This window comes from Ambystoma mexicanum, chromosome 12, assembly GCF_040938575.1.
Source record: "Ambystoma mexicanum isolate Mex_15411 chromosome 12, UKY_AmexF1_1, whole genome shotgun sequence".
In the NCBI taxonomy this organism is placed as follows: Eukaryota; Metazoa; Chordata; class Amphibia; order Caudata; family Ambystomatidae; genus Ambystoma; species Ambystoma mexicanum.
The window spans coordinates 1045552941-1045574530 of record NC_090936.1 but is presented as its reverse complement, the minus strand read 5'-3'; the positions used below and the strand labels follow the sequence as shown (position 1 = coordinate 1045574530).

General features: G+C 44.3%; 1 protein-coding gene across 1 annotated transcript in view; it reads left to right on the top strand.

Annotated features, from left to right (window-relative positions):
- Nucleotides 1–17358, top strand: part of LOC138514710 (NACHT, LRR and PYD domains-containing protein 1 homolog) — a 327918-nt gene extending 310560 nt beyond the window's left edge. The window contains exon 3 of the mRNA XM_069630114.1: nucleotides 15593–17358. Within this exon, the coding sequence (XP_069486215.1) occupies nucleotides 15593–17358 (1766 nt within the window). The remainder of the gene's footprint in view (nucleotides 1–15592) is intronic.
- The last annotated feature ends 4232 nt before the right edge of the window (nucleotides 17359–21590 follow it).

Sequence of the window (21590 nt, the reverse complement as noted above, 5' to 3'; positions counted from 1 at the left end):
GGTGAATTTGCAAGCAACACAATTGCCACATGGATGGTGACCTTGTAGGGGACGGAGTATGCGGGAACTGCCGTCCATTGTGTCTTGTTGGTAAAGAGAGTGCGCCAGATGTTCTTTTATGTTTTTGGCACGTTTGTAAGCGAACCTCGGGGCCTGTTCACCCGGTAGGTTCAGACGTGCAATATGCCAATGTTTATTGACAATTTTCTTTAGTTGTGCCGGGTGTGTGCCGAAAGTGACCACACATGTAATACGAGTCTCAGTGGGCGGGGGATCCTCCCACTCCGGGTGGATGAGGTTATCTCGATTGGGATTACGGGCTCGTTTCCTGGCCTGTGCGAGTTGACTTTTAGGATAGCCTCTAGCTTGTAAGCGAATAGAGAGGGCTTCTGAGTGGTACAATTCCTTCGAATACGGAGGAATTGTCCGTAAGGCAAATTGTCTTTGGTGTGGGCTGGGTGGTTGCTAGTATAGTGCAAGAGGATATTCCTATCTGTAGGTTTACGGTAAAGATCACACTGTAGGATGCCCTCTTTGTGTCTGATTATTAAGTCCAAGAAGTTAATCTCGGCATTGCTATGGTCAATGGTGAATTGTATATCCCGATTACAGGTATTGAGCCATGTCCATAATGTTTTGAGCTCGATGTCGGTGCCCGTCCATGTGAAAATTACGTCGTCAATATAGCGGTGCCAATTAATAATCTGTGCCTGCCATAGATTAAGGTCTGAGAAGATGTAGTCATTCTCGAATTTGGCCATGTAAAGTATTGCCAGGCTAGGGGCGAATGCCACACCCATAGCAGTTCCTTTAGTCTGCAGGTATATTACATTGTCGAAAGTAAAACAAGTTTTGCATAATGCAATCTCCATAAATTCCATTACAAAATTGATCGGGGTCTTGCGGGGGTTGGAGTCAGCAGACATCCACTCCCGGACACATTCTATAGCATCAGCTTGGGGAATGTTTGTGTATAAGGACTTAATGTCCATCGTCACCAGGAGCTGAATAGTAGGGTCAAAAGTAAGGCCCTCGAAGACTGAAATTGTGTGTGTTGTGTCCTTTAAGTATGTGCGTGTTTGTACGGTAATAGGTTGAAGAAAGTGATCTACAAACTTGCAGAGAGGCTCCAAGATGGACCTGCAACCTGATACAATCGGGCGGCCAGGCAGGTTTAAGGGATCTTTATGTATTTTCGGCAGAGCATAAAAACAGGGAGTTCTCCCTGATGATCTACTCAGGAAGGCTGCCTCTTTACCTGAGATCCAGTCTCTTTCTTGTGCATAGGTAACGGCATTGCTAATTTCCTGACAAAGATCCTTTGTAGGGTCTTTGCGAAGAATGCTGTAGCTGTCTCTGTCATTGAGTAGCAGGAGTGCTATGTCCTTGTATTGTTTATTGCTCATTATCACCAAACCCCCTCCCTTATCTGAGGGCTTAATGACAATCTTTTTATTATTCTGTAGTGATGTCAAAGCTCTTCTCTCTGCTGCAGTGAGGTTGTGTCTAGTTCTCATGGTTTTAGTTTTTAATCGATCAGGTCTTCTAGAATGCATCTCTCAAAAGTTATAAGATCATGGGGGACTTGGCTGTCAGATGGAGTGAAGGTAGAGGGCAGATGAAGGCCAGTGTCATCTCTATCGTCTTCTCCTCCCAAGTCATGTTCATGAAAAAAGGTCTGCAGTCTCACTTTACGGAGAAAAGTGCGTATCTCCATTTCCGAATCGTACCAATCTGTTGAGCATGTTGGTACGAAGGATAAACCTTTAGATAGTACAGATAATTCGGATTCAGAAAGGTCAATTTGGGCTAGATTAAAGACAGGAGTGGTTTGGGCATTGGCTAGGGGATTCAGTACCTCTGTCGGCGCCGGCGTTGGTTTGCCCTGCATCCGCGGGCGGGGAAGCCCCATTGTGGTTGCGCCCATTGGGGGTTACCAAAGCCTCCACCTAAAAAAAGGAAAGAAGGAGGGGGGAGGTTGAGGGGGATATGCAAAATGTGCCTGTTGGCGACCCTGTTGTGGCCTAGACTGGTCGGCAGAGGAGGACCCGCTGCTTGAGCCTGAGAAAGTAACGCCTCTACGGCGGTTTCTCTGTGCTCTTGCGTTCGGGTTGCTTGGTGCCGTCCCCTGATTGAGGTCAGAAATATAATTATCGGTAATGTATGGATACACTTCTTCAAGTTGGAATTCTTTGATGTCCTTCTGTAATTTCTTTGTCTTTCTAGTTAGTGTTGTAGATTTGAAATCGTCAAATAGTTTATTGAGGTCTGAAAGTTGATTTTTAGCGTTGGTGATGGCAGTGTTAGTAAGAAAGGTAGTTTCTTCCAGATCTAGATATTTATGAATTCTGTTGCTAATTCGTTGGGCTGTGGTGATGGTTAAAACCATCAGATCCCGACTGCACTTAGTTGCAACATAACTAAAATTTGTAACATATTCCTTATCGTCCAGGAAAAGGCATGGGGTATTTCTAACAATCAAGCCGCTAGGGATGATGTTGGCTTTCAAATACTCCCTGAGAAAATGTGCATGAAGTTCTGTACAGAAGCACTTCTTTTTAATTTTAAGGTGTAGAATGCTCTCCCCTGTATTGGACGTTCCCACTGGGGGATTTGTACCGGTAGGGTCAAAAAAAGAAGGGCCAGAAATAGTGTCCTGGATTTGTTGATCTGTAAAGCTCAGGGACTGACTTTCTGCCATACCAAATAAAGAATAAGGTAATTAATAGATAATGTCACGCTCTGCTGAGTAGGTCCAAATGCTCAGCTGCCCCAGGTGATCGAGAGCCGAGAAAAAGTAGAACTCAGGAGAGAAAAACGGTGCGAACAGGAAAGCGGAAAGGACTACAATTAGTGGTCATGTAGACCTAAGTCCTTATATCATTAAAGAAACCCTAAAGCAACGAGGTTGCCTAAATTAGTAACACAGAGGACCCCGTAGGGTAATAGGGTTGGGCTCAATTCAGCAAGGGTACTAAGCCGTAAAGCATAACATGAAAACAAATGAGTGTACCCTAGCTAGTGAACAATACTCAAGGCAATTTTTTAGTTGGACCGATACAGGTTTTTAGGCCGGTCCACACATTTTAGTAAAAGTGTTGGTCTGCTGAGTGGCAGATCCACACAAGGGGTCAAAAATGTACAAACCGCTCACTGTGTTCAAGAATACAAAAATACGAAAGCGGACTTGTAAAAAGGCAAAAGTAGCGTTAGTATTGTGCACGAGATATAGATTAGTCGGCCATACCTTGCACACTTGCCATGCGTATGCAAGCATTTTGTGCATTACAAAATGCGTATTCACTTGTATAGAGGCCGGCACCCGATGTGTGTTAGTTTTCATCTGTGAATTCAGAAGAAAGAGGGGTACATTACCTATGCTAACGCCACAACCTTGGGCCTGCCTCAGCAGATCCATTCTGGGGAGAATCTATATAAGCACACAGAATGCGGTAAGCACTTTAATCAGAAGTCACGCCTTTGGGTACATCAAAGACAACACACAGGGGTGATGAATCCAATTGAGTCATCACTGTTTCCCCAGCGGTGACCTCCTCCCATGTGGTCAGGGGACGACAGGCGCTTCCTGATCCTGGGGGTGGTTATATGAGGAAGGATCATGGGAGGAGAGAACTGCTGGGGCGATATGGTGACTTCACTGAAAAAGATGCTTTATTACCCCCCCCCCCCCTCCCAGTTCCCATGAGGGAGACCCTCTGACACATGAGACTGTAATAGCCTATTGTCAATTAGAAGTTCTCTCTGGTAGAGAAAGTCAAGAAACCTTTTTCTTACATTATTCTGAATAGGCCCCCACTTGTGACCCAGATATCTACAACACACATATAACACCTCTTTTTCTGATGGGCATTTTTATGAAACTGCTGAGAGTGACAAGTCCAAAACTATCTATGGACTCTAACTGCCATAATCCTTCAAGTACTGAGACGAGGAGGACGACAAGGTAGTTTATGCAGAGCTCAAAGGGCAACGTGCAGACTACTTTTTTTCCAAAACTTAAAGTGCAGAGGACCTTTAAAATTGAAAGCAGCACTGCTGGAGGAGAGAGTGCAGGAGAGGACGAATGGTCCCAGCTGGAGGCTCACATATGCGAAGCACACAGGAATCGAGAAGCCTGTCGGTACCGGGTGAGGGGCGATGCAGGAGAGCAAGGAAGACCACAGAGATATTGGGAGCAACGCATGAGCTCCTGGGTGTCAGGCCGCTCGAGGAAGCAGCATTCTCCTATCTAGACCGGAGGGGCAAGCCAACCTGTGACCACAGAACCACGGAGACCGTTGAAGGGAGGTTCAAGAGCCAAGCACCATGCGGTTAAGTACTAATTCAACACCCAATAAGAATGCAGACAAGGAAAAATACATGGGCTAACCCCAATCCAATACCAGTGCATAAGATGCCAGGGTGGGGAAGAAGCGTGAATAAATATTCAACCAGAGAACTGTATTAAGCGCGTCATAAATAACCTATCATATCATATCACAATGTACTCCTGATGACGTTGCAACACACTTATTCTAAAAGTGAATGGGCCAGAAGTCCCTCTGACCTCCAAGGGAATGTCCGGGAGCTCATAATCTAATGCAGAAGAATGGCAACATCCGGCAAGCACATATGTATTTACAAACATTATCTAATAATAGGTGTGATGACAATGCTACCATGCTGCGCACCAAATTGTGGTCTGGAAGAATTCACTACTTAGCAAACTGCTGCTCTCCCGACATGAACGGCCTCCCAGGCCTGTGATTCTAACCATCGGCACACTGACCGTAATGCATCTTCATACTGAAATGAAATATCCCCCCACTTGCGACAACTAGTACCCAGTGGCATACCGGGGGGAGCCAGAACGGGAGATTTGCCAGTGGGTCACCTCTCCCGTTCGGCACCTAAATGAGGGTGACCAACGGGAAAGGTGTCCCGCTGGCAGGACAATGTATGCCGAGCAATTCCTGCTCAGCACGCTCATTGTCCTGATACACCTTACCCTTTCCAAATGTGAGAGGTGTCCCGCTGCCAGGACAATGTGTGCTGAGCAATTCCTGCACAGCACACTCATTGTCCTGGCAGCAGGACACCTTACCCTTTCCGAATGGGAGAGGTGTCCCGCTGCCATGACAATATCCCAAAAAGCTCCGGGCAGCAGACCGGCTCTCAAGTTGCTCTGTGTCAACAGAGCAGTACAATGTGAGTCATTACACAAGGATGGGTTAGTGAGGTGCTGCGGGGAGGGACTATTAGCAGCGACTTTTGTCCCTTTAGAAATGGGAATGGGAGAGAGTGATCCGAAGTGAGAAGGGTGCATAATGTTGCCTGCTTTATGAAATAATGACTATGGCTTTAAAACCCAAGGGGGATTTGTTAGGCTCACATTAATCTGTGCCATGCTATTGTGACTTTGCATGCAGGATGGGGAAAATAAAACTAAAGCCATACTCTTATTTTTCAACATATTTCCTTATTTCTCAACATATTTCTATGACAGTGTATATATAGTTAGTTTACTACGATGTAATGTGGTTTGCTTCCAAGGAATTGCTATAAATAAAGTAATATTTAAGCACATGAAATACAAAGCAAAACCTTAATAAATATCTACATCAACTAAATCTGGGAAGATGTGCTCAGTTGCTTAAATTGTCACATCCCGGTTTCACCATTTAACCAAAGTGTGTGATCCTGGGCAAATCATTTAATCGCACTGTGTCTTATCTGCAGCTCTCTAAGTGTTTCTGAATCACTTCATATCTTATGTTGATATATCATGATATTATTTTTCAAAAACGCCTAATGACTATATTTTATCTATTGAGCATGTGTTAGGTGCATTATTCAACGGAATAGTGTTTCAAAGCGCCAAGATTTGCTCCATATATAATAATATTGCAATGTAGGTATTTTGCACCAAAGTTATTTGCCACTTGGCTTACTTATGGCAACTCATTCAAAGACTGATGATGCTCCCAGCACTGTCCTTTTCTGTGAAGTCACTTCTGTTGGTGCAATCCATGTGCAAATTAGCAGGGTTGCGTGTATTTTGCCTGAGAGCACCTAGACAGAGCGAAAATAGATGATTTATCTGCATCTGCAAGGGTCCTGCAGTTTTATTTATATTATGTGTTAAAATGCCATCTGCTACTAATGTTACCAACAAAGTAGATTGGGGCATGGGTGAGAGGTTTGGGGGCACAAATGAGACCGTATGAAATTGTGCGCTCTGCATTTGGGGAGAGGGAGTAGCAGGACTTGTTTGCGGCTCTCCCCCCCTCTTGCAGCGATGGGTACTCCCCTGCTAGTACCTCATACCACCGTCTTCTACAAACGTACCCCCTTAATCTCGTCTGAAGGCCACAATGCTTGGATGCGGAGTAAGCATCCTTCCAGGGACGGCATCAGCGCCTTCCGACCCTTTCAAATTAATTTGGGGTACAGCAACTGCCTCCATGTTGACATTTAGCCTTCTCATACCCCGGCAATACATTTGTTTCTCTAGTTTCGTTCTGGGGGTAGTAAAATGTGCGCTTTGCATCGCTTGCAGTACAAGCTTTTTTTTCCCTTCCCATGGGATATACAGAAGTGTTATAAACTCATTGCCTCCTAACTCCGAATCCTCCACCTCAGCCACTTGCTGGCAAAGAAGGGTTTACCGCTCCTCAGTGGGCATTTGGGCCCTGATTCCCAGAGCGTTTCTGAATGGGATAGCGCCATTATAAGACGCTTCTGTGAATCAGGCCCTTAGTGTTAAGCTTGTGCTGGCTGCCATTGCCTGAAAATCCATGCGCCACCCTGGCTTTTCCTTTAGAATACATTCTGTAACTAACAATCATATTCATACACACAAATGTGTGACTCAGGGTACAGCCGAATTTGCTATTTATACAGTATTCAATAGCGCCGCAAAGACTAAATGGGAGGTACTGCTTTTGCTGCAACTGTCCGTGTGTTCCGGGATAGCTCAATTGCTCTTACTTTTGCAGCATGTGAGATGCTCTGTAGTCACACACCACGTGCCCCTCATTCTTTGTGCTGACAGCCTTTCAAGTGGGGCAATTTATATGGTTGGCTCACTTAAACAAGCCATTGTTTTAACACAGCATGTGCTTAACATTTTAGTGTTAGGAACTGAGCATGGGGCATTTTTATTCACCAGGCCAGCACAAGTATCAGTTAGCTGACCAAACCTATGCATTCTTCAAAGAGAATTAACGTGCAACACCGAAAAGTTTAAAACTGTTTTCTTTATTTTCATGTGTCTTTATTTGACACAGGAAAACTATATTTTTTTTGTTGTATATTACTTTTTAGGTACATATGGCGCATCCCTGAGAAGGTTAACTCTAATTTCTTAAGTACTCTAGTGGCTGCTTTGGGACATGGACTAAATGCAGCTGCTCAGCATCAACGCTCTTTTCATTTTCTTAACAAGCCAACCACAGCCTAGTACACACCAGATGGCATGTCAATGTGACTTGGCACCTTGATTAGGAAAGCAGGGTTCATTGGGTGTCACCATGCAGACAGTAGTCTATGGCAAATCAATGCAGTGATATGTAAGTCACCACCCTGTGATGTCTATGTGGTGCTCCCTTACATAACAGCACATTTACCTGTTTTTGTCTGATGGGTCCAATGTCCATACAGAAATGTCTTGTGTACGTGGCTCAGACGAGCATGCCATACTATGCCTACACTTAAATGCATAAAGCAATCAAAAAAGTTGCCTCAAATTCTACATCCACTAGGTCACATGCCCTGTCTACTCTGCCACACCAGGATTTTCACCAGCTGCAGGGCAGCGCTAATAAGAGATGCTAATGCCAGCTCTGTTAGATAATGCATGTGCCTGCTCTTTTTGCCAAAATAACCCCTGAGGCCTGCCTAATGGTGATGAGGTAGTGGCTGAAGAACTGTGGATCCTTTACCATGCATTAGAAGCCGGTTTTGTTTAAAATGCTTCATCAGTTTTTTACTGGTCAGGCTAAAGTTTGAAAGAGGTACAATCCTTTCTGTGTAGCCTGTGCATTCTATATTGGGTCTCTCTTGCGCGGTATGTGTAGGCGGTATCCTGCCTTGTATGTAGCTCCCTAAAGATGTTTCTTTATTGCGATTGGGCATGCTCACGCTGAGACCCATCCTTTCCTCCTCTAAAATTCTTCAGAAATAAGAAGCAAAATAGCCCTTAGTTCCCATTTGAATGGCTAATGTTGCAGCCATTTTCTACTCGCATCCAAAAACGTAAGCTGTCCAGATGAGCATGTATGGTTCATGGTTACACACATTTTAATGTTAGGGTGAGTATTGTGAACCGTGATGTGAGCACCAAGTCATGCATCCGTTATGAATTTAGAGATTCACACATACAATACTTTTATCACAGACTTGTAAAATGTAGAGATCTCTGATCACTGTTATAGTCCTGAAATCCTCTGTGTATTAATGCAAAGCATACAGGAATCCTCATTGATGCTATGTGCCCCATTTCCCACTCTCAGAGAGGTATTTTGAAAGAGTAAAATAAGAGTGTACCAGACTGTTAGAAAATAATTCCCTTGCGAAATACAGGTGAGGTGGTACAAACAGAATACCTGCAACACAGAGCCAGGTCAGTGGGCCCTCAGACCACAGTAGGCTGATCACACTGCAGTGTGCTAGTATGGACAGTTTGAAACTGCATTCAGGCAAGGCCTTCCCTAAGAGCAGTTGACAGAAAAACCATTTACTTGGGCAGCAACAGCTGTGTTCTCACATTAGAATTCTTCTGTAAAGTACTTGAATTACAATGTAATTAAACCAGCTTTATTCATATAGCAATTATTTATTCATATTGAGGAAGGGTTTTGTCGCATCACAGAGGTATAGATTGGGCGTGACGTGGGCCAGTCGGGGGATGGGGGCGCATTCTGACGTTTCGCCCTGGGCACCAATTTGGCTAGAAACTGCACTGTATAGGAGGAGTTTCTGACGAATAGCAAAAACTGATGTTACACCTGACTTTGCTGGAAATCAACATCTCAGCCTACCACCCAGCCCTGGAGCCTAATAGCCTAATTGCCCTCTGCTACTTGGCACTACTGGCTCGTATTCCCCCTCAGCTCTCCTTATACCCATTTCTTGGCTTGGCTTAGGCACATACATTGGGCTTCTGGGCTCATAATAATGGGCAATAAAGCTTAAGGAAGAGAAGTGTCTTCCCGTTTTTTCAGAGAAGGGTATTACTAGATAAACACATTGCCTGACTGCACTCATTTGCTGTGGTTCCTCAACTCACGATAATTAGACGTATCAAGAAGCCGGACATTCCATGGCGTAGCTCCCATTCAGGCGCGCCCAATTGTCAGCGTTGAGTGCAGGGAGCTGCCCGTGCTGGGCTTGCACTTCATTCGGTAGTATGCAGCGCAGAGACCAATCCGGGCCTGGATTCTAATGTTTGCTTAAATATATTGTCATTCTAAGCACACAAAACATGTATTGCTTTGGGTGACAGTATGTTTAAGCCAAGCACTGCGCGCCTATTGCATGGAACGGTTACAGTTAATGTTAATGTTAAAGGATATTTGTACCACGCATTATCACCACCAGAGTGGTCCCCTGGTGCTCTGGTGGATCTGAAAAAGGGAAGGGGGTAAGTTATTGGGAATGAGCATGAAAAGTGCAAGAGAGCAGTGATGTGCTGTTGGCAGCTTCAGTTCGGTTAACACCCTTCGCTTGGCTTGGGGTGCTTTCCGGTCAGCAGCCGTCGTGTGCTGTTGTGCGAGGTTATGTGTGGTTTGTTTTGTTGTTGTGGTGTAGTGAAGTTTGTGTGGTTTGTTGTGCTATAAGGTTGTGGTTGTGTTTGGTTAGAGTTTGAGAGGTGTATGCAGAGAGGTGAGATTGTTAGTGGGTTGGTTACTGGCATCGCTGTCTAAAAGTGATGTGCTAAATGTCCATGTTCTTTCTAGATGTGGCACGTGAATATCTATCTAGATCTGGCTCTGGCTAATATTCACAATCCTTTCTATATATGACTCACGCCAATATTCACAACCATATCCAAATGTGGCACTGGCCCACCTTCAGAATTCCTGTCTATAGGTGAAGCAGGCTAGCATTCACAATTCTAACTAAATCTTGCATCAGTAATATTCCCAATGCCGTCTAGATGTGGCAATGGCTAGTAATCGCTATTCTATCTAGATGTGGCACTAGCCAACATTCACAATCCTATCAAGATGCGACGCAGGCTAAAATTCAGAATTCCATCTAAGTTTTTGCACGTGCTCCCATTCGCAATAAGTGTGGTATTTACTAACCCTCACAGTTCTATGTTAGTGTGGCACTTGTTAATATTCATAACCCTGTCTAGATGCGACACAGGTTAGTGTTCGCGATTCCATCTAAGTGCGGCACATGCTAACATTCGCAATTCCATCTAAGTGTGGCAGATGCTAACAGTCACAATTCCATGTAAGTGTGGCACATGCTAACATTCACAATTCTAGCTAAGTGTGGCAGATGCTAACATTCACAATTCCATCTAGGTGTCGCACTTGCTAACCTTCACAATCCTATCTAGATGCGACGCAGTCTAATGTTCAGAATTCCATCTAAGTTTTTGCACGTGCTACCATTCGCAATAAGTGTGGTATTTACTAACCCTCACAGATCTATGTTAGTGTGGCACTTGTTAATATTCATAACCCTGTCTAGATGCGACGCAGGTTAGTGTTCACGATTCCATCTAAGTGTGGCACATGCTAACATTCGCAATTCCATCTAAGTGTGGCAGATGCTAACATTCACAATTCCATCTAAGTGTGGCACATGCTAACATTCATAATCCTATCTAGATGCGACGCAGGCTAATGTTCACAATTTCATCCAAGTGTGGCACATGCTAACAAGTTACGTGTACTGACCGTGTTGCTCGGTTGAATATGCTGTCACCTAAAGTACTTCTTGTATTTGTGCTTAGGATGATAGTATATATAAGAAAACAGTAATAAAACGGCATGGATAGGTCTCTGCACCAGGATATCACTGATTGAAGTTCAATCCCACCACGGGCAGCACGATATCCCCAGATAACCAAGGCCAACTGGTCACTCCACATTGAGAGCTGCGCCAAAGGGGCCACGCCAAAACAGCCAGTGCCAAATCAGCTGCACCAAACATGACATGTATGAAGCACCCTCTATTTCCACTAAGCAGGGCTTTATGTAGGACAGGGCTACATGGGGCAGAGTACCAGCAGGCTCCAAAAATGTCTCCCAATTCGGGGCTCACACCAGACTAGCCCCAGCCATGCCGACACCTCAGACAGCCTGTGTAGCCGAAGCGCTCCACAGTTAAAAAGCTGTAGAAAGAAGTGTGTGGCAGAAAAGGACAAAAGTGGAATTGTCGCTCTTGACAAGGGGGATTTAAGGACTGGTTCCTGGGCAGCAATAGAGGGCAATGTGTGAACACCCTGCCTTCAGTGTGCACATATATTAACTATGATACGGATTGGTTTGCTCCCAGAAATTGCTCACACAACCAATTTTAATTGCTTAGTTGCAGATGATTTAATGTGAATCAAACAACAGCCGACACGTGTTTCGAGCAAAGCTCTTCTTCCAAGGCTGAGACAATTACCCAAATTATGTACAGTTTTGACAAACAATAAATAGCAGTTAAGCATCATGCAGATCCAAAGAACATACAGTAAGCATGTGGGTGGCAACGAAAAAGCAAAATAGGTGTCACAATATTAACAAACAGTTTACACCAATTAATATGCATTGCAAGGTATCATTATATGACATGACAAAATTAAAAATAGACGTGAAAGGATACATAGACCATAAGTTGTTGGGGTGAGGCGAGCCATCAAGTCAATGTCATATATAAAAGAAAAAAGGAAAAAGATATATGCAAGAGAGAGAGTGATGGGAACGGCCCTGTAAGCACAAGACTCATGATACTTATATCTGAATAATGGAAGTCGTTAATGAATTAGTTTTTACCTGAGGAGGCTTGGCACTGAAACTACTAATTTAGAAACCAAAGACAAAAAACAGAAACCAGAGTATTTATTTGAGCGTGGCCATATCAATAATTAGGCAAGCCGCTAGAAATAAGATTGCCATGTTTAATTGTATAGAATCTTACCTGATTAAGGTAGATAAGTATCCGACAATTATAAGTTGCGGCTTCGCTGTAAGCGGAACAAAAATCTAAATTAGCCTCTTAACATATGGTGGGATTAAATAGCATGTTAATTGGACACTCTGTAAAATAAGAATAAAATAAAAAATCATACCTATATAGACGCGTATGCGTATTCAATTGTGGCTGTCAGCCAAAGCAATAAGGACCTAATGCAGTAGAGTTGAACCAGACACGCGGCACCGTGTAATGGGGGAGACAGAAAAAGAGGAAAGGACTAATTAGTCAATATAAAAGACACTCGCAAAAGCGAGACGGTCACATGCGTGTCCCCCCAGGGTAAAGTATCCTTAGGGGTCGGCGCGAAAGACCTTCACTTATCGGCGTTTCCGCCCGAACTGGTGAAATGGAGCCTCGCACATGGTTGTTGAGCTCGTATTTAATACTGTCAAGCCCAGTTGAGCAACTAAAGCTCTGATGTAGGCTCTGGCGGCCATATTGGGTGTGAACCCAAGTTATAGTTTGAAAGGTACAAAGGTCCATACACATTTAAATTGATGATCAAGAGATAATTAGTACTAAATAAGGTGGCCATTTGGCGCAAAGTGACAGATAATTTGTAATTATTTATATGCATTTTTGAAAGTTAATTTACAATGCCGCCTTGCTAATGTTAGTTAGCACATAATAATGATAACATAGGCCATAATTGTTATTAATAGGCCTAATCTACCCATAATGACAAAATACAGATAAACAAGTAATGTTCACAGGGTGCGCAGTTATTGCAACCTTGTGTATTGGAGGCTAGTTAGCAATTATGAAGGATGACATGGGCCATGGTTAAAACACCGAGGGTCCCCCAATTCTCGATGCTACGTGTTTTGGAGCCAATTAGTTGAAATAAATGTACAGAAAACTTTCTGATAAATCCAATTTAAAAATGATCGGTCTTGTGTACACCTGACAGTTCCCATCATCAATATCTAAAAACAAGTATGGATCCCCATAAAGGTCTGGTGCAACTCAGCACCCAGACATCAAAGAAACACAGATAGTTCATGGTCGCTGTTGATGCCATTGGATACGGTTCGGTATTGGCAGATTAACCATGCTTCCAATTGTCTCAATTTGAGGTAAGGTTGCCTCCACGTTGTGGTACAGATACGTTAGCCATACCCACAAATTTAATCTGTGAATTGTCATCAAGCTGATGAAATGTTTGCCAATGTGTAGCAAGTGGATATTTGGACTCCTGATTTGAAATAGTGGATAGGTGTTCACGTATTCTCATTTTAAGAGGTCTAATCGTACTCCCAATGTAGTATTTTCCACAAAGGCAGCGAATGCAGTAAACACAAAATTTAGTATTACAATTAATGAAAGAGTTCACCTTGAACATACCAAGTTTACCAAAATCAATACTAGAAGTCTCAAGTGCATGGCAACACATTGTGCATCTTCCACATTTGTGGAAACCATTGTTAGATCTCTGCGAGAGCCAAGTTTTGGCAGGCTGGCGGTTAGACATAAATGACGGTGACAGAATATTTTTAAGATTACTTGCTTTACTATAGATAAAGTTCGAAGTTTTATCCAGCCATGGTGAGATCTCATGGTCTAACTGAAGTAGATGCCAGTGGCGACGAACAATTTTGTACAGCTTAGAGCTATCTGTGTTGTACCTTGTTATAAATTTCAATTTATTCGAAAGAATTGAATTATGTCTAGACTTGGGGGTGAGTAGGTCCACCCTCTTCATGTTCTGTGCAGTTTGTTGGGCTTTAGTTATTATACTACGGTCATAGCCTCTCGTTTGGAATTTTTCACATAGGAATGCACATTCTTCTAAAAAGTCTGAATCATTGGAGAAATTCCTGCGGGCTCGAATAAATTCACCTTTAGGTATATTCTTGATAACAGATTTTTTTATGACAACTAGAAGCCTGTAGAATTGCATTGACTGCGGTTGCCTTTCGAAATGTTTTAGTAACAATTGAATTGTCTGACAAGGTAATGGTGAGATCTAAGAAATTGATGCTGCTAGCACTGTATTCATGAGTAAATGAGATGCCCCAATCATTATTATTAAGGTAGTTAACAAAGTCATTAAGACCATCTACTGTACCCGTCCAAACCAAAAACACGTCATCTATATAACGTTTCCAGACATGAATAGATTGAACAAATGGATTGTAAGCGAATGCAAATTGTTCCTCAAATTGGTGCATACAGATGTTGGCCAGGGCTGGTGTAAACTGTTTGTTAATATTGTGACACCTATTTTGCTTTTTCGTTGCCACCCACATGCTTACTGTATGTTCTTTGGATCTGCATGATGTTTAACTGCTATTTATGGTTTGTCAAAACTGTACATAATTTGGGTAATTGTCTCAGCCTTGGAAGAAGAGCTTTGCTCGAAACACGTGTCGGCTGTTGTTTGATTCACATTAAATCATCTGCAACTAAGCAACTAAAATTGGTTGTGTGCACAGTTAAAAAGCTGCCTGCAAGTGGCAGCACTTCAGATTGGAAAAAAGAAAAGGAATTGCCTCTTCTTTTTTTTAAACCAAAGTAATGACACCTCCAGTCAGCCCTTTAACTACGTAGCCTTTGGCTAATTGGGCTGCATGATGTCTCTGTAATCAGAAACAGAAGGGGGGCTGGAATGCCTGCCTCTCGTTTTGTTTCTGAATAAAGAGTCCTCATGCAGCAAGAAGCCCTTTAGCTGCACGGTTAAAGGGCTCCCTGTTGCATGATGACTCTTTACTCAGAAACAAAAGGAAAGGCAAGAAACTCCAGCCCTCCTCATGTCTCCCAGTACAGAGACATCACACATCTGGAAGGCCTTTCACTCGAAGAGCTGTGTGGTTAAAGGGATGCCTGCAGGGGTACGCAGGCACCCTTTAACCACACAGTTTCTTGAATGAAATTGCTGTCTGTTGTGTGTGAGAGCTGGGGTGCACTGGTGTCACACCGTTGGTGCGCCCAGTCTCTCGGTTGTTTAAAAGGAGAGGCTGGGCACACATAAGGTAATAAACCAGTGTACCATGACCCCTAACGAGCGGCCCCTTGATTTAGCATCCCACTTAAAGCACTGCCTCTACGTGAGAATAGCTCCACAGTGTGGCCATATCGAAAACTGTAGTGAAAAGTTCCATGACAAGTGAAAGGATGCAAAGAAAATGTACTGTTTGGTGTTTCACACCTTTGTAAAGACGTTGCTGTTTCCGCTTTCTGCTCCTCTCACTTGTTCACTTCATTTCTTGCCCAGTCACTTAATGCTTTAACATCTCATACACAGGAACACAAGGTAGACTTACTCATGCTTGGTCTATGCCAGTAGATTATTCGCAGTACGGTTCTTGTAAAATGGTGTTTAAATACAAAAATAACTTTTTGGTCGGGCATCTAAATGATGTTTCTAAAACATGTTTTTTCTTTGCAGATCCAATTGAGTCTTACAAACGCAAGGTTCTCGGCTCCAGTGTCAGGCATCGTAAAGCTTTATCCTCTGGAGACAATGAAACCGATCATTTTTTGCCAAGACGATTCCACTCTATGGGCGCAAAGAAGTGCAGTGAAGACCCTGAGGATGATTTGATCTACAGACGTGAGGGGAATGAGTGCACTATGCAGTCAGGAGATCTGTTCACTCTTAAACCCTCGAAGCTGATCTCGAGGCGGATGCTGATAACGGGAACGGCTGGGATTGGGAAGAGCTGCTTCTCCAACGAGCTCCAGAGACAATGGGCATCCAGGCGAGAGGTCTACTACAGATGCATCATTCTATTATCAGTCAGCGAGTTAAACACCATCAAGGCACCAATAAGTGTGAGAGAGCTCTTGGGGTCCAAGTGCCCCGAGCTGTCTCCACTGCTCCCCGAGCTGCTCAATGGAGAGGGAGTGCTCATCATTCTGGACGGCCTGGACGAGTTTAATCACGAACTGGAGGTCAGCCCCCACTCTCCACACGGTGATGGTGACACCCCACAACTGAGGGTCAGTCCCCGTTCTCCACACTGTGATATCGACACCTCACTGAGCATCAGATCTCTGCTCTCAAAAGTAATATCCAAGCAGCTTCTTCCGTGCACAGATGTTTTGGTGACTTCTGAGTTCAGTTACGTGCGTAAAATCACAAACTATTTCTCGTCTACATTTATACTGGAAGCTTTTACAGAGGATCAGATCCAGGAATATTACAATAATCTCATGGCAGTTGGTGACCTATCAAAATCCTTTGCACACTATATCGAAACCCACAGCGTGTCCAGGTTGGTGTCCATTCCCCTTATAGGCAGCGCCTTATGCGAGATATACAGGGATGCCAGCACTCCTGGGGATGTGGGAGCGCTCACCACGTGCAGCAGCGTGATCTTCTGCCTCTTCCAGATCACTGTGAGCACCGCCTTGGCAAAGATGGGAAGCCACGCACTCTCTCTCTGTGCTGCGACAACTGAAGAATCCGAGATACTAAAAAACATTCAAAATACTATCCATTGGCTCTGTGAGATGTCTTACAAAAATATTATTACTGGTGTACAGGAGATAAAGACTGAAGACCTTGTGGTGAACTGTCCACAGGCAGAAGATCTCTTGAGAAGCTTGAGAGGTTTTTTCTTTAGGGAAGAGAGCAAGACTGACCGCTATGTCTACCGTCACTCCAGTATACGGGACATGTTTGCTGCCTTACACTGTGTGGAGAAAATCCAGGATGAGGAAGAGCTCGAGGAATGCCTGGATACCTGGGCTCTGGAAAAGATGCCAAACAATACACGGTCACCGCTCCTTGAGGGAATCACTGCTCATCATGGGAAACGCTTCCAAAGCTTCCTCCGATTCTTCTTTGGACTCTTGACTTCTGGGAAGCAGAGCTTTCTGTCCCAGCCAAAGCCTCTCAGCGATGAGAGAAAGTTATTCCTAAAAACGTGGTTCCAGGACTGGATTGAGAGACACCCCATCAAGATCAAATTACTTAACCTCTTCCATTATGTGTTTGAACTGCACGATGCGGATGTGACGCAGCATGTCTCACAGTGCATTAAGAGTGTGGATTTATTTAATACATCTCTCAACTCTCTGGACATCCACGCCTTGCTTTACTGCTGTGAGAGGTCCCAGCTGGATGTGGTGGATCTAAGGCTGTGTGAGCTGGGAGACAGCGGCCTGGAGCAGATGACGAGCATTCTGAGGAGCAGCAAGAAGGCTTAGTAAGTAAAGGCTCTAACAAAGAAACATGTCTTTGATGTTCTCGCCCCAGCAATCCTCTCTAAAGGAGCGGGTAACTTTCTATTGCACAGATTCCCAGCTAAGGTGTCCACCATGAACAAAAGCTATAACACAGCCCAAGTACGGCTGTCATTGTGTGATGATTGATGGTAAAATAGCTCGGTGAGTTCAGCACGCGCGATTTGTGCCAGACATCTTTGTTTCTTCTGAAAGGAACCCTTTTCCTTCTCAACCGGACTGGCTCACTGCTTCTTCCTTTCAACTTTGATAAATGGAGTACCATGAACATTATGGTATTAAGGTCATTAGCAAATTATAGTAACGATCTTTTCCGGAGCCAATCATTTGTTTTTTTTATAGGCATTGCATTCGGTCGTATTGGCCAACTCATCTGGGAGTCACGTGCGCAGTGTAGGGGTATATGCATATTTTGTCTATGTGTGCTATCTGTGTCTGTGAGTGTGTATCAGAATGTGTAACAGAGAGCAATTTTGTGACAGAGAATGCGTGTGTGTGTCCATTTGTGTGTGTTGAGAGAAGGAGAGAGAAAGGGAGCACTAGTGTGTGAAAGAGAGGGTGGGTGTGCTGAGTAAATGCAAAGCCGCCAGCTGAGTGGTGAGAAAACCGCAGACTACAAGAGGTCTAAATGTACATGAACTAATAAGTGGGTCTGGAAACCTTTGTTCAGAACCGCCATTAAGAACATTATTGTGGAAACTCACCCCCCCCGCCCCGCACCCGAAATTAAGACACTGGGCCTCATTCCAAGTCCGGCGATAACCAAACCAGAAAAACCGGCATGTTGCTGCCGGACTTGGAATGAATTACCGCCTCCGTGAATGCTGGAAATTACAACCACGGTGATCCGGTAATTCTGGAGGCGGAATTCCGTAAATCCCCATACCCATGGAGTCCAATAGGACTCCATAGGGATGAGGACAATGGAAACACTGGTTCCGTCTATGACAGAGCTGGTGTTTCCATTTCCGTCTGCAGGCGGGTGGCGTTACTCCCGCTAGGTCAGACCTGGCGGGAGTGACACCTCCCGCCTGCAGAATTCGTAATCTGCCGGTCCAGAAACAATGGTGGCAGTGGGTTTACCCGGACTCGTATTATCATTCCGCCGCTGTGACTCCCGGAAATACCAGGGCATTACGACCCTGGTGTCCCGGGAATTCTGGAGGCAGAATTCGGTAAATCCCCATTCCCATTGAGTCCAATAGGACTCAATGGGAATGGGGAAGTGGTAACACCATTGGACTCAATGGGAATGGGGAAGTGGTAACACCGGCACCATCTCGTGACGGTGCTGGTGTTTCCACGTCCGCCTGCAGGCGGGCGGTGTTAAACCCGCCAGGTCAGACCTGGCGGGAACATCACCTCCCGCCTGCAGGAGTCGGGATCGGGTGGTCCAGAATTAACAGTGGCGGCGGGTTTTTACCGCCACTGTTATTTCCGGACCGCCCGACCTGTAATGAGGCCCTATGTGTGTAATTTGGCTCCACATAAAAACTTGGTTACATATAAACACCACATAACCATCAATATAAAAAATGATAAAATTAAAACTAGCTTTGGATCAATCCATCTAGTCCTCCCAAAGTTTAATTGTTTCCTTTGGCTTCCAATTGTATTCATGTCACTCGCCACAAACGCTTCACACACTGTTCACTTTATACAAGGTTGCCGCTTGCAACCTTGGTTCAAAACACAAGAGGTTTTGGTATCAGTCTCTCCGACTCACCAGCTTTGCTGTCTTTTCGGATGCTGCTGTGTTGTAGGAGCCAAGGACAGTACCACGGCTGCAATCGCTCCTCCCCGCCTTGGTTATCGACGCGGGAGAGCCCTGGGTACCTCTGACACACTGTGCAGGTTTCATCAGCCTTAGTTCCTGGTCTTCGGTTTCTTACTTTCCATGGCTCACAATAACAGTCCTTATAGGTCAAGGGTACTTCCCTCAGTGTAATCCTCTCTGGTGTCGCCTTCTTTCTCCTTGTATTAAACTGTCATCTTGGAACTGCTGTTTTTTCGTGTGTTTTGCCTCGCTCAGAGTGTGCTTTCGTGCTGCGCCTTTTATCCGTGTGGGGAAGTGGGATGGAAGTCAGGTTTGTGTAATGATCCGTAATTGCCTGACCTTGCCTCGCCATAGTGGTGGGACATGTCAGCTATACAGCTCTGAGGTTAGTACGTTGTCACTCAAGGTGAACTGTCTGTGAGAAAGTGTTTGTGTCAGGAAAGGTCGGCGGGGGGGTCGAGTTCCTGGGTATTTTACCTGGTAGGATGGGGAAAAGGTGTGTGATTTGGCTCCGTATAAAAACTTAGTAACATATAAACATAACATAACCATCAGTATAAACAATGTTAAAAATTCAAACTAGCTTTGGATCAATCCAAATCTTTCTGGAAGATGCAGGAGGGGGGTATTCATAATTTAGCAGAACATGTGAATTGGTACTTTCAAATAAACACATGGAAATTTAAAACTATGTCACAGTCAAACCAAATATGTGTGCCTCCAGAGGACTTGGGCTTGAGGAGAGCGGAATTCTCCAAGGAATGATGACAAAAAAGATATTTAATGGAATCTTTTTCTGCACAAACATTATATGCGATTTAACAGAAGTTTAACATTTATAGGGGTGTCTCTGATGTGCTATATTTATTACCTCTTTTTCTTCTCACAGTAAATATTCAGCATTTCAAGCATTGCAATCTTCAATGGTTCCTTGTAAAAATGCGTTTTACCGAGTGCGTCGGCAAGGCAGTGTTGGTTTTCAGAGATACTTGAGAAGTGACTCCATCAGCCTCAGAACTCACACTTCACCGTTAAGCAGTCAGTACAAAATGTATACTTAGCTTGGGTAGTTGTGATATCTGTTTCTTACAGTACTTGATTATTGTTACGGAGCGTTTCCTTAAGCCCTGTGGTCAGGGTCTTTAAGTGTACCTTCCAAAATGAGGTACTCTCTCAAGCTCATCGAGGTCCCTCAAGCTCATCCAGATCTCTAAAGTAGTAGTCGTGAACGAGCAACCAAGGCCTTACTCCTAGGTCCACACACAATATTATTTTTTTAAATATAATCCTCAAATACAAAAAGGCACAGAGAAAAATCACCACAAGTACAGGTAAATGAACTTTGTAAAACAAAAGATGTCACAATATATCAGCTAAGTTTGGAAAGTTTCATGAAGAGATCTTTAGAGTTCAATGAGAATCTTTCCTGGAAAAGAAAAGGCACTAACGGGTATTTAAACCGTTTTTTTTTTAATCTTTCCCAGCAAGTTTACAGAAGCCAAGGTAGACCAGATGTGTAGATTTGGGTCACTCTTTGGCCCTCATTACAACCTTGGCGGAGGACCATGGTGCTATTAGCACCATGGTCCATGCCGCTAAGGTTACGATTCCGCCATGGTGGATGGCGGAATTACCGCCCCATTCCAAGGTGAGTGGGGCGGTAATTCCCCATTCACCATTTGCCCTTCCCCATTCCCATTTTTGCCCCCATAGGGCATAATGGGAATGGGAGGCGCTAATTACGGCACCGTAAATTACAGTGCCGTAATTAGCTCCGAAGTCCCTTTGCGGCTTGGATTTTTAACGCCTGCTAAAAGCAGGCGTTAAACACCAACACGCAAAGGGACACTTGTAATCAGGCGTTAAGGGTTAAAGGCGCCGACGGCGCCGTTAAACCCTTAACGCCTGAGTTGTAATGAGGGCCTTTGTCTGTAAAAAGTAACCTTTGGTGAAAGTCTTCCCAAGAAGCAGATTCTGAGGTTTCTGTGGAGTGAGACTCACAGAAAACCTTTGCTGAAGAAGAAGAGGCCCAAGGATGAAGACATGTTCAATGAAAAGAATCACAAGCAGTGTCAGCGAGTCAGGAGAGCAATACCCTCGGAGAGAAAACACAGTTTTGCAGCAAGCTGTTTCCAAAGGTGGTCACGTTGCACATTGTTTGGCAACCACGTTAGGTTGCAGTGATGAGTCATGAGTGCAGTAGACCCTTAGGGAGGATTTTTAATGAAGATTTTGTGATTTCCAGATCGAGGGTTGGAGCCAGAGAAATGGAAAGGCGAATCGGCTGTAGTCGGCGATAGTTATTGATGCTGGCCTCCCACGTCGGCTTTGAGCACATGATTCGGCTTCAGATGATGTTGTCTTGAAGAGAGTCCAAGGAAGAACACGTATTTTGAAAAGGCTGAAGACCTCATACCAC